The sequence below is a fragment of the Mus musculus genome, chromosome 5 (assembly GCF_000001635.26).
Source record: "Mus musculus strain C57BL/6J chromosome 5, GRCm38.p6 C57BL/6J".
Taxonomy (NCBI): Eukaryota; Metazoa; Chordata; class Mammalia; order Rodentia; family Muridae; genus Mus; species Mus musculus.
Window position 1 is genome coordinate 91,008,750 of NC_000071.6, and position 14,810 is coordinate 91,023,559.

The window sequence follows — 14,810 nt, forward strand, 5'->3', positions numbered from 1 at the left end:
GGGACAGGGAAAAGGGAGGCGGAGCAAAGAGTTGCAGAGACAAAGATGGAGGAGAAAGGTAGGGAGAAGGAGGAAAGATGGAGCAAAAGGAGATGATCCAGATTGCACGTGGCCTTAAATAGCCACAGGTAGCTATATACCATATAGGCATAGAATAATTGATAACTTGTCTAATTTAGGTGGGTAGCTTGTATCATTATCAGTTGGTTCTGAAATTATTGTGTGGGCATCTTGTGAACTGAGAATTTGTTGAGATATAAATCTGACCAATTATAAACTCTAAGAGTTTTGATTTTACCAGTTTACTGGGTATTGTGACATCTAACTGTGAGGTGGGTGGTCATTGCATGAGGCAGGAGTGTTAACAACCTACCAAGGGAACTCAGGAGCTCTGGGCCAGAGAGTCTGCCGAGATGAGAACATCCCGCTACAGCCACATGGCCTGCCAGTGCCCGGTGTAGTGTGGAAACTTGCCAATCTTTTTAAATATCTTCCGAAACAGTTTTATTTTTATTTTTGTTTTGTGATTTTTTTTTGAGACAGAGATTTTCCGTGTTCAGGCTGGCCATAAGCAAGCTATGTTCCCAATGCTGGCCTTGAGTTCATGACTCTTCTGTCTTAATATCCCTGGTAATGGAACTAGTACTGAAAAGTCCCCAGTATCTAGTGTGTGCCATCGAATTTTGCTCTGCGTGGTAGTTTTGATGAATTACAAGTGGCCCATTGTAACTGGACCCAGTAAATAAAGGGAAATACATTGTGGGGAACCTCAGAAGAAGAGGCAGCAGGGGTTTTATATCACATTGGACCATAAAGGCTGCAGAAAGGCATTTGGGTTTTACTCTTTAAGAAACAGCTAGCAAACACTTGGTGTTTGACTTGTTTTCAACAGGATCGTTGGCTAGACTGTTGAGAGTATGGGTGTTAAGAGTAACCTGTTAAGAGGCTATTATAATTATCCAAGTAAGAAATGACGGGGTGTGGACAAGGGTAGTAATGGCTCTAAGTATTATGAGGTGGTTAGATGGTAGATATAATTTAAAAGGTGAGTTGGGATGATTGGTCAAATGAATAGGTGTGGAAAAAAATAGAAAGAATCCTGTATGACTTTAAGGATCTTGGAATGAGTGTGAGTGGAGATTCTAGCTCTATAATCCGCTTGAGACATTTTTTACCAGACCAGAGAATTTGACCCAGGATGTATAGATGGTGTAGAGTGTGAGCAAGAGAAGAGGTGGGGCTAACTGAGGATGTATATGTGTGTGGGGAACAGGTATGGGAAGGAGGAGGGATTTTCCAAGTGAAAGTAACACACGAGACAGCAAACAGTTTGGTGAAATCTGTTCCTCAAAATTTAAATCTAAGACATCACAGGGCAGGGAAGGCACTTACTTTTCCTCTAAGAAACTGCCAAACATAGTGCCAAAAATGTCGTTGGGTCTCTCTTCTTTGTGAAGGCCCTGCATTTGAAACCTCAGAGTTACCTTCCCCTCCATACTCTTTTTATATCGTATCTGACTTTTTATAGATGACTACACTCCAGAGTCAGGCTGACTTGAGTTTGAATCCTGGCTCTATTGCTTGAGACAATTATGATCTTAAGTAAATCGCTTCACCCCTGAGACTTGATTTTATCATTGAAAAATGGTGATAATAATACCTATCTTAGAAAGTTGTCAAAAAGATGAAATGCAATAATCACCATCCACGAGCTAATTAACTCATGCAAGCAAATTGCTGAGCACACTGCTGGCAGCAAGATGAGTACCTGGGCACATGGCTCGCCTTCTCCTTCCCACTGCACTGCTGATCCACAAGGCTGTAACTCAACACCTCAGAACTTCACCATGTTCTTCATTGATTCTCTGTCCCTGAGTGCTTTTTTAGTTTAGTTTGTTCTTCATCTGACTGACTGTTAAAGCACTAAAACCTCATGCCTTCATGCCAATTTTTATCTTCTTCAGGCTTCCTCATCGTGCTTAGCCGACATCTTTTATACTATCTTGCATTTCATTTAGTTGGTCCCAACTAAACTACATCTTCCTAGTGTGAGCTTCTTGTCCTGTATATTTTGTATTTCTACCCCACACCAAGTTTTAACCTTACTATTTATGTTCTTGCATCTCATCCAACACAACCTTGAGCATCAGCAGGACCTGGAACGAGGGTAATAGTAGAAAGACTCAATCGTTCACTTCAAGAAGCATTCTTTATTTTTCCCACTGAGTTTATATATTGTTTAGATAGTACTAGAGATGGAAATTGCAAGCAGAACTTGTCAAACAGTTTTCTTGATCCCTTCTCTGAGTTCTTCCAGACTTCTTTGCCCTTGTGGCTTTGTTTTGCCCTGGGGATAGTCCTTCTAGGCTTTACAGCCCTCCTAGGCCTTATGCGTGGTGACTTGTGAATCACGCCACATTACTGTATCTGGGTCAGGAGTTGTGTTTGAGAAAGGAATTACAGACCTTCTCCCATTGCCATTTTATAGTAACATGGTGACATGAAAAATCAGCTTTTTCTTGGGCCATCCATCATCTCTGGAAATAAAAGAATGGTAGCAGCTGACATTACATTTAATCAGGGTTTAGAAGCTTGATCATGTAAAATATTAAAAGGATTGAGATGTACCATACTTTACAATTCATCTGCAAAGCGTTGGTCACAGGCTTTTGACAAATGGGACTATTCTAATGAATACATGTCTTGATGTAACTGTCCAAGGTCAATAGAAGAGTTGTTTTGAGACCATACTCTATATAGATAGTTTTTAACCAATTCCCTTGGATATTTATATTGTCCCTATCAAGCAAAGCAGAGCTACAAATACAAGTGAATTGTAATAGCAATTAGTAGTCAAGATTTAATAGCTTCATTTTGTGACCCAAGCCAGTCAGTGATATTATTATGGACATCCAGCCTGTCTGAAAAAAATATCTATGTATAATTTTTCTTGAGTTCTTTCTATCTTTGAAACATTTTTAGCTCTCTCATTGGTAAACTGAGCCATTTGTATGCTTTCCATGATAGCAGTTATGATTCCAATAAGTGCTAAGATGTCAGCAATTGCCACCCTATAAAACTTACTTCCAGTTTTTAATGCCATCAATAATTTTTCCAAAGTAGCATTTATGTTTTCTAAAGACAATTTTTCTTTTAGTTTTACAGGAATGCATGTGAAAGAGGGTTGTTTTTAATATCATAAAAGTAGAGTGAAAATATTAATAATACATTGAATAACTAGACAAGAAGTCCACAAAATATGGTACCGGTGTTGGTGCAATGAAAAGAATATTGGTAGCTTGGGTGAGAATTACAAGTAATATACAGTTTACATGTGGTTGAAGTTTAGGAAAGTGTTCCTATTTCATCACCAGGTCTGGTCTTCTGGTGTCAGTTAAAGGTACAACTTTACTAGTCCTGTTGGGATCTAGAAAAAAACCCTGTAGATGAAAGCAGAGATGTGGTCCTCAACTCCAAATTATGAGCATAAGTTTAGTCCATAAGAAATTTTACATAAAATCATGACTTTAGATAAAGAAATAGTCAAAAGCAAATTTAAAGTCAATAACAGCAACATGGTAGCTTTGAGTTGTTTTCTCACTGGAGCCTGTTTGTGAGTTTACTTATCTTGGTAGGAATCTTATTAGCTCTAGGAAAAGACGAGGCCTAGTTTCTACATTTGAAACACCTAGAGTCCTAGTAAGAATTTCTATTTTCATAAGTCAGTGAATGGCTACCTGATTTTTATGTCTTTTTAAATTTTTTTTACAGCTTGTGTAAAAGATAACAGAGTGCATAAAGGTCTTTATATATTTTTACTTGTTGGTGGAAGAAGCTTCCTGAGTGTCTTTTAAGATGAAGGACTTTTGTTTGTTTGTTTGCTTACTTGCTTTGACCCTGGTGGCAGAGTAGGTGAGCCTGTTGGTTTGTTTATTAAGCAGTTGAGAGGTGGCAGGTAATTGATCCTTAGCTTTGAGATTTTCATGCTGAAGACACTGCTAATTAAACTTTTCAAAAAGCTTTTGATATTGGTATCATCAGCCACAAGTCCCTCATTTGGATCTAAAGTTATTGCATAGCTAGAAATTGTTTAAGGCAAAGACAGACTGCTTAGATATAGATGGACCAGCTGGGCAGCTGTCTGATGAACAAGAAGGATCCACAGGGATTATACACATATGCTGTGTCCAGAGTTTACTCGAGTGCCTGGATTCTCAGATGCATTTTTGATTGGTTGAGTTTGTGTCATGTGAGGTGCATTCTGAATATATGGGGCATATAGCCATGCAAACAGTATATAAGCCTCTGAAATTTATAGCTTTTGGATATGTCAAAATTCATTTCAGATAAAAGTCTTTTGGTGCCTTAGTCCTAAATGTGCCTTCCACCACATGGAGTGGTAAGACAATGTTCCCAGTTTCTAAGGAAATAGATTGTTCTTCAGCTATATCCCACGTCCAACTCTATCTCAGGGTCGTTCACTTAAGTTGACAATATGGTTGATCAGTCTGACTTAAATGTCAGCCTTTTGGGGTCTGTGATTATCATCTCACTCCATAGTCTGGCTTTACTATAAGGGAAGAGTAATACTTTAACCTACAGACAGTCTGTCTCGGTAAGTTGAGAAACTGGTAGAGGCTGCAAAAGCCGTTCTCTGGGAAAGCCTGTGCTCACAATACCCACCCAGGCCACTTCTAAGAACAGACAGAAGCATGGAGGTCACCATGAGATCTCGGGGCCAGCCACCTTCACTGTTGCTCACAGAGAGCAAGGTACTTATTATGAAGCCTTGGAAATGAAGCGAATCTCTAAACACATTCAATTAGTATTGTGTATTTGACACGGAATGGCAGTATTTTTGTAGGAAGGAGTTAAGGTTGAAGCACAAAAGGAAAACCATGGGAACAAAGGGGTTGTCTGATGCCTTTGTAAAGGTTTCTTGTACTATGACGAGATTGCTTTTGCAATTGTTTTGAGCATCCTAAGATGTGATTGCCTAGGAGAAAGACATTGAATACCTCTTTTAGGTTGATTATGGCAAACTACTGAGATCAAGGACCTGGCAAGAGACACGGAGGACTCTTCAACATCGTGGCTAGTTTCTCAGTGTACCACTGATGGCAGTCAGTGTCCTGTGCCTGAAAGAAAGGGGGAGGGTGAGAGAAGGCACCAGAAAGGATAGTTAAAAAAAATAGCACAAGATTGTCCTGTTGCTTGTAAAAAGACACTGTGAAAGGGAGATATTGTCAATCAGTTTCCAAACGGTCAATGGAAATGTCATAGCAGTATTTAACAATGTGTCAACCAGAATATAAATGCAATGGCAGCTGAAGTAATCCACAGCCAGCAAAGATGCTTCATTGTGTTGAGCAAGTTCATAGAAAGTACCTTTTGATTTATCCAGGCAACTGGGTAGTTATATGGCTCCATTCAATGTTTTCTAAGTGGCATGGCTGACATTGTTTTTGGTGTTCGTATCTACGAAATAGCTAGCCAGGTATATAACGATTTGATTTAATATAAAGAGGGCTGGAGGATAAAGAGACAAAGACAGACACACACAGAGAGACATAGAGATAGCGACAGAGGAAGACACACAATAAATAAATCAGTTGATAAATCAATAAAATATATTTTTTAAAAAAGGAGCAGCAACCCAGTTAAGCTTGATCCATTTACCTTGGTTGCGCCTGATCCTGTTGCCATGGAAAGTTCAGTGATGGGCCACATGCTAAAGAGCCCTTTGCTCTCTGGCTCAGCAAGCACTGAAGCATCCCTTTATAACACCTGCCTGAGAAAGTGGAGTGTTGTGTTACCTCCTGAGTCATACCATTTCTCCAGCCCTATTCCATTCAGGTTTTTCTGGTTGTTACTCCTGTCCTTTCTTTTCCTAAAGCTTGTCTCCCCATTCATTATGGTGGGTATGTCCGAGAGGCCATGCCTACGTAGTTTGCATGTAGAAGCACGGGAAACTCCTCCAACCATTTAATTTAGACAATTATATATGTATACAAGGAGGCTGACATTCTCACGAGAGAAATGGGACCTTTTCTGTGTCGCTACTCTTAAAGTGATGTTGCTTCTGAAAGTTTGCTGTTGCACGGTTAGAAAGAAATCCAGCAGGGGCCACAGAATGATTCTTTAAAGATGACCAACAGACAAACTAGAAAGACAAACAACACCAGAAAACCTCATGGCCTTGGTCTCTGCTGCTCCACCCAAACACAGATGGTTTAGAAGCACAAATACTTTTTTTTTTCTCTCCAGAATACAGAACATAGTTTTCACTAAATATTAGCCCAGTCAATTCCATTTAGATACATCCATCCTCTTATTGAAGGACCACAGAGAGATGCACAGTGGCACAGAAGTTTAAAATTCACTACCTGCGGTGAAACTGGCGAATGTGCCGGATGACGTATTTCTCGTGATAGTTTTGATTCTTAAGTGGCAGCCCTGGGAACCAGGACTATAAAGTTTCCCGAGGAAGCAATGACACAGAAAGCACAAGCTAGAGACACCCTCTCACGAAGCATGGCAGCGGCTGCCAGAAGGTTACCCATCACATCCGTTTTCTTTTGTGCTAAGCTGTTAAAGAGCATTTTAGCATTCCTGTACGTCTCTAGTCGTGGCCGCGTGAGTCATCTTTCCACACCCTGTGACCACATGTCACCCTTGCAATTTTCTGAGGTGCATGCATCGACTGAACACCTAGTGTCTTTCATCACCCCTGTCACCACCTCCATTTAAATATGAAGTAACCTTTGCTCCATACCTATTGTCCTTACTTGGATAGAAAAAAAAAAACAGTTCTCTTCAAGTAAGAATGTCGGAAATGATTATGAAGCTGGTCTTCCTTCTTCCCTCCAGAAATAAGTTAACCATTGACTTCAGGTTTTATTATATATTTAGTGTGCTACAAAACACCTGCCTGTTGCATCTCCTCTCCTGTAGCTCCCTTTTACCTACAGAGCAGCCACATCAGCTTTCCTGTGGTACTTACAAGATTCAAGCCACTTTCCACCCAAGAGAAGTTCCTTTCTCCTCTGATTGCAAACACAACCCCCTTACCAAGTGTGTTGGCTCATCTTTATGTTTCTGCCCTGGAAAGGCTGGCCCAACCCACATCTACCCACAAACCTAAGGCTTAGTTAGGTTCTCCAAACACACTCAGTGGCACCAACACCTCACTGCGGCACACACCACAGCCATCACTCAATTATTGCTCAAGTAATTGCATTTTCAAAATAAGTATCTCTATAATAAGACTGTGGGCTTTAAGGGTTAGTAACTATGTCTTACACAAGGGACATTTTCTGTGAATCTATCTGGACCGGTTTGTAACGTGTAGTGACACTAATGACCAGGTATGTGAATAGGACCAAGGGACAATAGATCCCAGTTTCCATAAAGAACACTTTTTATTTTATTCTAATATTAGTGACAATTGATAAGATCTGGTTTAGATATAGTGCAGCTGGAATGGCAGCTGGGACACAAACAATTGTATTGTCAACCACAAAAAGTACTCATGCACACCCTTTTCTCAACATGACTTTGCTATTATTATTATCCCATACTTTAAAGTTTAAGTGTGATGATAAGACTTGCCTTAGCTAATGAGACATTATCAGCTGTGACACTGTAGAGGTTTCAAACGTGTCTGCCCATCAGGGTTTGCCTAGCAACATGAAGCTGCCATATAATTTCAAAACAATGAATCATAATCTCGATTAAGCTTTAAACTTCCACCACCTTGCTCATATGGGAAACTCTGCTCTTTCTCCAGTATAGTCGTCTCAGACTTCAGACTGTGATATGTATACATGGACTTCTCTGTGCTTCATTGCAGAGAAACACAGAAGAATCATAAGACAATGATTCCAAGTGCTTTACACTAGAATCTGAAGAGTGGGTGAGGGAAACTCAGAGTTTGACTTCCTTTGATGGAATATCCTAATATATTCAGGACATTACCTAGAAAAACTATCCTGTGAATGTCATGGGCCAATGAGTAAACAGTAAACAGCCCAAGGAGTTAACCAACTCTAGTGACATTTGTATGAGATTGAGGAGGAAGAACAAAAGCTCAGCAGATGCAACCGGAGAGTAGGACATGTTAACCAATGTAGGTAATGTGCACAAGACAGAATGTCTTCCAGTCTAACGCATTTTCCTAAGTTCAAGGAAATCTCCACAAGTGACTTTGCACCATCTCAAGTTTTGTAGAGAGGTCATTCAAATAAAATTTTGTGATAATGACTGCTTTTCCTAAAAAATATTCTTATTTTCAAGAATTTTCTTTAAACATAATTGCTATTTCCATCTGAGTCTCATCTCTAAGGCACACACCACACAGACAATAGAATTTGACGGGTGTTTTATTTGCCTTAACTGTCAGTTTCAGAAACTCTAAAATTTTGATGATTTTATGGAATTGAATCTAATGCTTGATCTTTTTTGGCATGTCCTTTTGTGAATCACGAAATTACTGATATCTCTAGTGCCTATTCTAATGTGGCAAAGACTTTTGGTATTTTTCTTAAACACCACACACACACACACACACACACACACACACACACACACACACACACACACACATTACCCTTCTTCAAGAGTCACAGGAACTCATTCCTGAATGGAATCATTGCCTTATGATTCTTCTGTGTTTCTCTGCAATGAAGCACAGAGAAGTCCATGTATACAGATATACATATACAGACACTCATGCACACATACATACATACACTCACACATACACACCTAATCACACACATATAATATACACACACATACTCACATATACATACACACACAGCCACACATAGTCATACACACACACTCACATATACATACATATACACTCATACATAGTCATATACACATACACTCAACACTCACACAAACACACTCAGACACTTACACACACACACACACACACACACATACACACACACACACACACACACACACACACACACACACACACACACACACAGTTTTTGAAAGCATCTCCCTTATAAGCAGGTGCAAAGCCTGCCTTAGGGAAACATTAGGGAAACAGTCTAAGAGACAATGTTCTGGTGATTCAATGCCCATTAACTTTCCCTCTTCTAGAAATGATCAGGAAGATGCAACTCACAGGATCGAGCATGAACTGAACTTGCATCTTCTCTCCTGATGAAATTCATCTCTAATCATCTGTGCTACTTCACAAACATATAGCTTATCATAGCCTGGAGATGGTTATGCAAAACTGTTATTGAGAATATTATTTATTTACTTACTTAAGAAACAATGTCTTGTTCTATTGTCCAGGCTGGCTTTGAACTTTGGGTGCAGGTCACTCTCCTATTTAGCCTTCTGTGTCATGGGACCATAGGTGCTACTTCACTTTCCAATTGAGCACTTTTTCTTACCCATTGACATCTTTCTCCTGAAAGAAGTACTTCCATATCCTGTTCCTCATATAAGTAGACCATAAACTACATTAACACTGTCTAACAACATAAAAACTGATTTCTTCTTAGATACATACATGAAAATGAAACAGAAAACCTAATGAGTGTTTTAAAATCAGATTTATTATTGCCTCCCTTGTATTACTTACTGTGTACAAACCTTATCTCTGAGTGTGTTCACTTTATCTCAAACATAAAAACAAATGACAAAAGTACTTGGATGCTTAACCGTGTACATAGCAATGCTGAATCTTTTGAGTATTGAGTACAGTGGAGAGATCTACTGAGGCTAATAAAAGCTTGTTAACATTCAGACAAGCCCAAACCTAAGACAGATGAAGATTCATATGAAGAACAACAGATAGGGCAGTGTATATGTGTGTGTGTGCGTGTGTGCGTGTGTATGTATATGTGTGTGTACTTTCCCTAGCAACCTATGCAAAATGAAGATTCTGAGCTAAACTGTCAGGCAGGCGTTTCATGCAAAAGTCTATTCCCATTCCTATCCCTCTGCCCAGTTCTTACTTTCTCAGCATGAATATAATTGTGAGAATGTAGTTTAAAAACGCAAAAAACAAAAAACAAAACAGTCTCAAGAAGATCATGAGACCCAGACAGACCACTGGTTTATCAGATCTGACACCCAAGAAAATTGCCCATACTGCATTCTGAGCAACTGTGTGACTTAAGTCTAATGTGTAACTTATTCTATGAGTGCTCAGAGTATAAAAAAGCGAGAAAATTGATATGCTATAGTTGTGTGCACTGTGTTTCTTTTAGGAACATCCTACCTACTCATGGCTGACCCTTCAGCCATTTGGGACTTTTCCATCCTTTTCTATGAAAGATAACAGGGGTGGAGTGCATTTATGAATAAGTGGAACATTCCCAGCCTAGTTGTGAGTGCCTCTGTCAAAGAGCAGAGGGATGAGTGGCTGGATCGTGCTTTTCTGGCATGACTGACTTCATTTCTTTTTGAATTAGTTAAATGGCATTGTTAGGTCACAGATCCTCTAGGTGTCTCTTTCTCCCTCAGGCCCCATCCTCCCGCAGGCTCATGGACTTACTCTCCTGAGACTAGCTATAGAAGGTTGCTATGACTAACCTAGCAGCTCTCAGAATGACCCCCCTCCTCTCTCCCTCTCTACAGATCTCTCTGTTTCTGTTTCTCTCCCTCCCTCTCCCTTCCACTATCTCCCCCTCATATCTGTGAGAAAGCCCAGTAGCCCCTGATGCCTAGCCTGGAGACAACCTTGGAATGTCCCTTCCCATAACTCCTGGCACATAAGCTAAGTTAACTCCTACTTCAAGGTTCATGACTGCCTGCAGTCATGTGAGTAATGTTAAATCAACTTCCTTTCTATTAGCCTGCCGTTTTTCTACATGTTATTACAAGAATGACAAGTTATCACAGTGCTTTGGTTCATATAAAGCTGAAGACAAGTGAGCCTGGAGGAGGTTGAGCACATCCTTTATATCTCCACCTTAGGTATCTTAGAATAATGTGTGTGTGTGTGTGTGTGTGCATGTGTGCGTGGGTGCGTGTGCATGTGTGCGTGGGTGCGTGTGTGTTGCATGCGTGTGCGTGTGCACGTGTGTGTGCGGTTGGGTGTGTTGCGTGTGTGTGTGCACGCGCATGTGTGTGCATGTGTGCGTGGGTGCATGTGTGTGTGCGCGTGTGTGTTGCGTGCGTGTGTGTGTGTGTGCGCGCACGTGTGTGTGCGCGCGCGCGTGTGTGTGTGTGTGTGTGTGTGTGTGTGTGTGTGTGTGTCTCTGTCTGTCTGTCTGTCTCTGTCTATTTTCATTGTAGCCTTCTTCATCTTATAAATGATTGAAGGTTGATAATGTTATCTGTATAATGGAAAGAATAGTCTATTCAGTGTGCTGAGAAATTGATGTTCTTGGTTACATTTTAAATGAACTGTTCTGTCTCTTCAGCTGTTAAGAAGAAAGCCAGCTTCATCACTCCAGTCCCAGGAGGTGTGGGACCCATGACCGTGGCCATGCTTCTTAAGAACACACTTTTAGCTGCAAAGAATATCGCCTACTAGATCACAGCGGGGAGTACACGAAACGAATTCTGCTGCTTACTCATTTGACAACCGGCAAAATCCTCTCTATTTTCCTACAAAGCTATTTATTTCTACATGTATTTATTTTTTCATGAGTGGAATCATTCTGGAACTGATTGTTCACATGACTTTATGGATTTCTTGCTAATAGATTTGAGTCTTAAGAAAAAAACTCGAAACAATCCCAATGACAATTGTGGTAACAACTCTTTATTTTATGGATATTTGTTCATAATGTTAAAACAAACGAAGACTTCATATTTAATATATTTTTTACATAACCTAAGTATTACACACTGTATGTTTAAAAAAAAACTGTTTTGCCAGCTCAATGAGTGCCGTGTAAACTGTAACTTAGGTTTTGTTATAACTATGATTTTCTATATAGTCTCTACTCTAGCTTGTCTGTGGAGAAGAGTATTCTACAAGGCAATCCTGTGCAAAAATTTAAGCAATGGAAGCGATTCCAAGTAGCAAAGGCTGCAACAACACTTGAAACTCTAAGAATGCTTACTTTGTGTAGTGTAAGGCCACCCGCGTTAGGCTCCCACACCATTCAGTTCAGTTCACTGATGATGTTAGCAAACTCGCCAAACAAATGAATGGACAAAGTCAAACTAAAGCATTTCCCCACAAACATCAACCAAATACAATTCAAATATAGCATGAATGAATCTGTCATTAAGTAACTGTGATATATTTATTTATTCATGGGAGCAGAAATCTGATAGAATTATAAGGCAGTAATTTTGTTAAAACTGAACCCTTGGATATAACGAATAGCTAGTTCTTGTACACACACACATCTTCTCCTTCCTAGGATAGCATCTGATTCCTAACACAGATGCTGGGTTTCTAATGCAATTTCAAATTGGGAAATGTGTGTGACCATTATTTGAAGATTATTTAACGACTAGAGCCATGTAATTGTACTGTGTTTCACTCCCAAATCCCAGTTTGTTTGTGTACTAATAATGATCCTTGTTCAATGCACGTCTTTATCAGTGTGCCTCTTGTGTGGAAATAGACTAGCTGTTTATCACTAATATCTCAAGTGTCCAATAAAAGCATTTTGAAGAAGAATTATAGCTATATTCTTTTATTAAGATAGCTTGACCCATAGAAGGAGTTACAGAGACAAAATTTGGAGCTGTGACGAAAGGATGGACCATCTAGTGATTGCCATATGCAGGGATCCATCCCATAATCAGCTTCCAAATGCTGACACCATTGCATACACTAGCAAGATTTTGCTGAAAGGACCCAGATATAGCTCTCTCTTGTGAGACTATGCCGGGGCCTAGCAAACACAGAAGTGGATGATCACAGTCAGCTATTGGATGGGTCACACGGCCCCTAATGGAGGAGCTAGAGAAATTACCCAAGGAGCTAAAGGGAACTGCAACCCTATAGGTGGAACAACAATATGAACTAACCAGTACCCGGGAGCTCTTGTCTTTAGCTGCATATGTATCAAAAGATGGCCTAGTCGGTCATCACTGCAAAGAGAGGCCCATTGGACTTGCAAACTTTATATGCCCCAGTACAGGGGAACACCAGGGCCAAAAAGGGGCAGTGGGTGGGTAGGGGATTGTGGGGGTGGGTATGGGGGACCTTTGGGATAGCATTGAAAATGTAAACGAGGAAAATACCTAATTTAAAAAAAAAAAAGAACTAGAAAAAAAAAGATAGCTTGAAATATGTTGGTCCACGTATTTGTTACCTGCTTCTTTTGTTTGTTTTTCCTATTTGTGTGTGTGTGTGTGTGTGTGTGTGTGTGTGTGTGTTGGGGGGAGAGAGAGAGAGAGAGAGAGAGAGAGAGAGAGAGAGAGAGAGAGAGAGAGAGAGAGAGAGAGAAAGCAGATGTGGCAGCAATCACCTCTACTATTTGAGCCATCTCACTGTACCTGTTAGCTGTTCATTTACTATGTGCTGGGAAAAATGTATCAAGTTTCTCAAATATGAAAGAAAAGATAGTTGAATGCTTTCTACAGTGAGTTGGAACAGCCAGTCAGTCAAGTATTCCTAACAGAACTGTAAATTCAATTTGCATACAAACATATTAGAAAGGATGTGGGTTAAATAAATTTTAAAGAAGTATAGATTTCAAAAAATGCCCAGAGATCCCTGAATATTAAAAATGGGGAGGGATGATAGTAATCCCAGAAGGATGAAAGGGATTATTTTGGTATATTATGTATTTAGGGGTCAGTCTTCCTGGAGACTACGCAGAAAGAAAAAAAGAAGAAAGAAAAATTCTTATGCTTATTTACATTGAAAAGGAAGAGTTTTGTCAAAAAAGTGCAGTGGGGTGAACAGTCAAGGAAAGACATTGACCCCATAACTACAAAAAGCAAAGGCTCAGAGGTATTTATAGCTGAGTCACCAAGATAATGAAATCAATGGATGAGGATGTTTAGATATCAAGGAGAGACAAGTTCTTACTGACCTGACTTGTCAATTATTTTCTTGATAACAGCAGACCAGAAACCTTAGCATCAGGGCATGGGAACAGGAACTGCATCACGGATACACAAGGTGTGGATTGATGTGCCCATGAGCTGGGTTAGTAAGATTCTCTGCCCAAACTGAGCTCAGTTGCCTGAGGTCCAGGTTGTGTTAACATGAGGACTCAGATGGGTATAAATAAGTGTGTAGTAATGGCCAGAGTCTTTTCTCAAAACTTGGCTGGATGGTATGAGTTCATTTTCAGGTCCTTGGAGTCTGCAAAGTGTGGCTATGTGGTGGCCTTGAGGAGAGCTGTGCAGGTACACTTTTCTCCCTATGTTGTCTGAACCTTAAGGAATTGATGGAAGTTGTCCTGTAACACAATGAAACGCAAGCAGAATAAAAATCATGCAGTTAGATGAAGTAAGAGGAGTGGTGGGAAACCGAAGAAACCAGAAACAGAAGCAAGAATGAAGACTGCCTTTAACAAGTGAACCGGATTGCGGATTGCAGACCGAGCCAGAAGGCACCGTCCCTCCTTAGCATAAGGAAGTTATAAAGGAAGTTGACTGGGGAGAAGAGATAATAAGTGCAATGTAAGACACATTGAGTCTGAGGCAATGACATAATGCACAAGCGACAGTCATGAAGTAACACAGATCCTGGAAAGGGGTGGATATTCATGGCTGGTGGTGAAAGTACAAGTTTCAACTGCATGTACCAACAACGACATTCCTAGAATCAGAGGCCACTATGCACCTTGTATCCCTTCACCCCATTCAGTACGGGCAGATTCTCCTTAATGGAGTGGCTATTGTGTGCTAAA

At 40.1% G+C, this 14,810-nt stretch overlaps 1 protein-coding gene and 1 long non-coding RNA gene across 12 annotated transcripts in view; one reads left to right on the top strand and one right to left on the bottom strand.

Moving 5' to 3' along the window:
• Mthfd2l (methylenetetrahydrofolate dehydrogenase (NADP+ dependent) 2-like) overlaps positions 1-12,619 on the top strand; it is a 90,496-nt gene extending 77,877 nt beyond the window's left edge. For all 11 annotated transcript variants that reach the window (XR_001784735.2, XR_003955692.1, XM_030254759.1 and 8 more), the window contains one exon: positions 11,403-12,619. Coding sequence is in view for 9 of the 11 variants with exons in the window: in XM_030254759.1 (XP_030110619.1) it covers positions 11,403-11,515 (113 nt within the window). In the remaining 2 variants the exon portion in view is untranslated. The remainder of the gene's footprint in view (positions 1-11,402) is intronic.
• On the bottom strand, positions 2,398-5,840 carry Gm52819. Its single transcript, XR_003955942.1, has 3 exons — positions 5,680-5,840; positions 5,019-5,138; positions 2,398-2,537 (listed from the first exon to the last, which is right to left on the bottom strand). It is a non-coding gene; the product is annotated as a predicted gene, 52819 (long non-coding RNA).
• Positions 12,620-14,810: the final 2,191 nt, after the last annotated feature.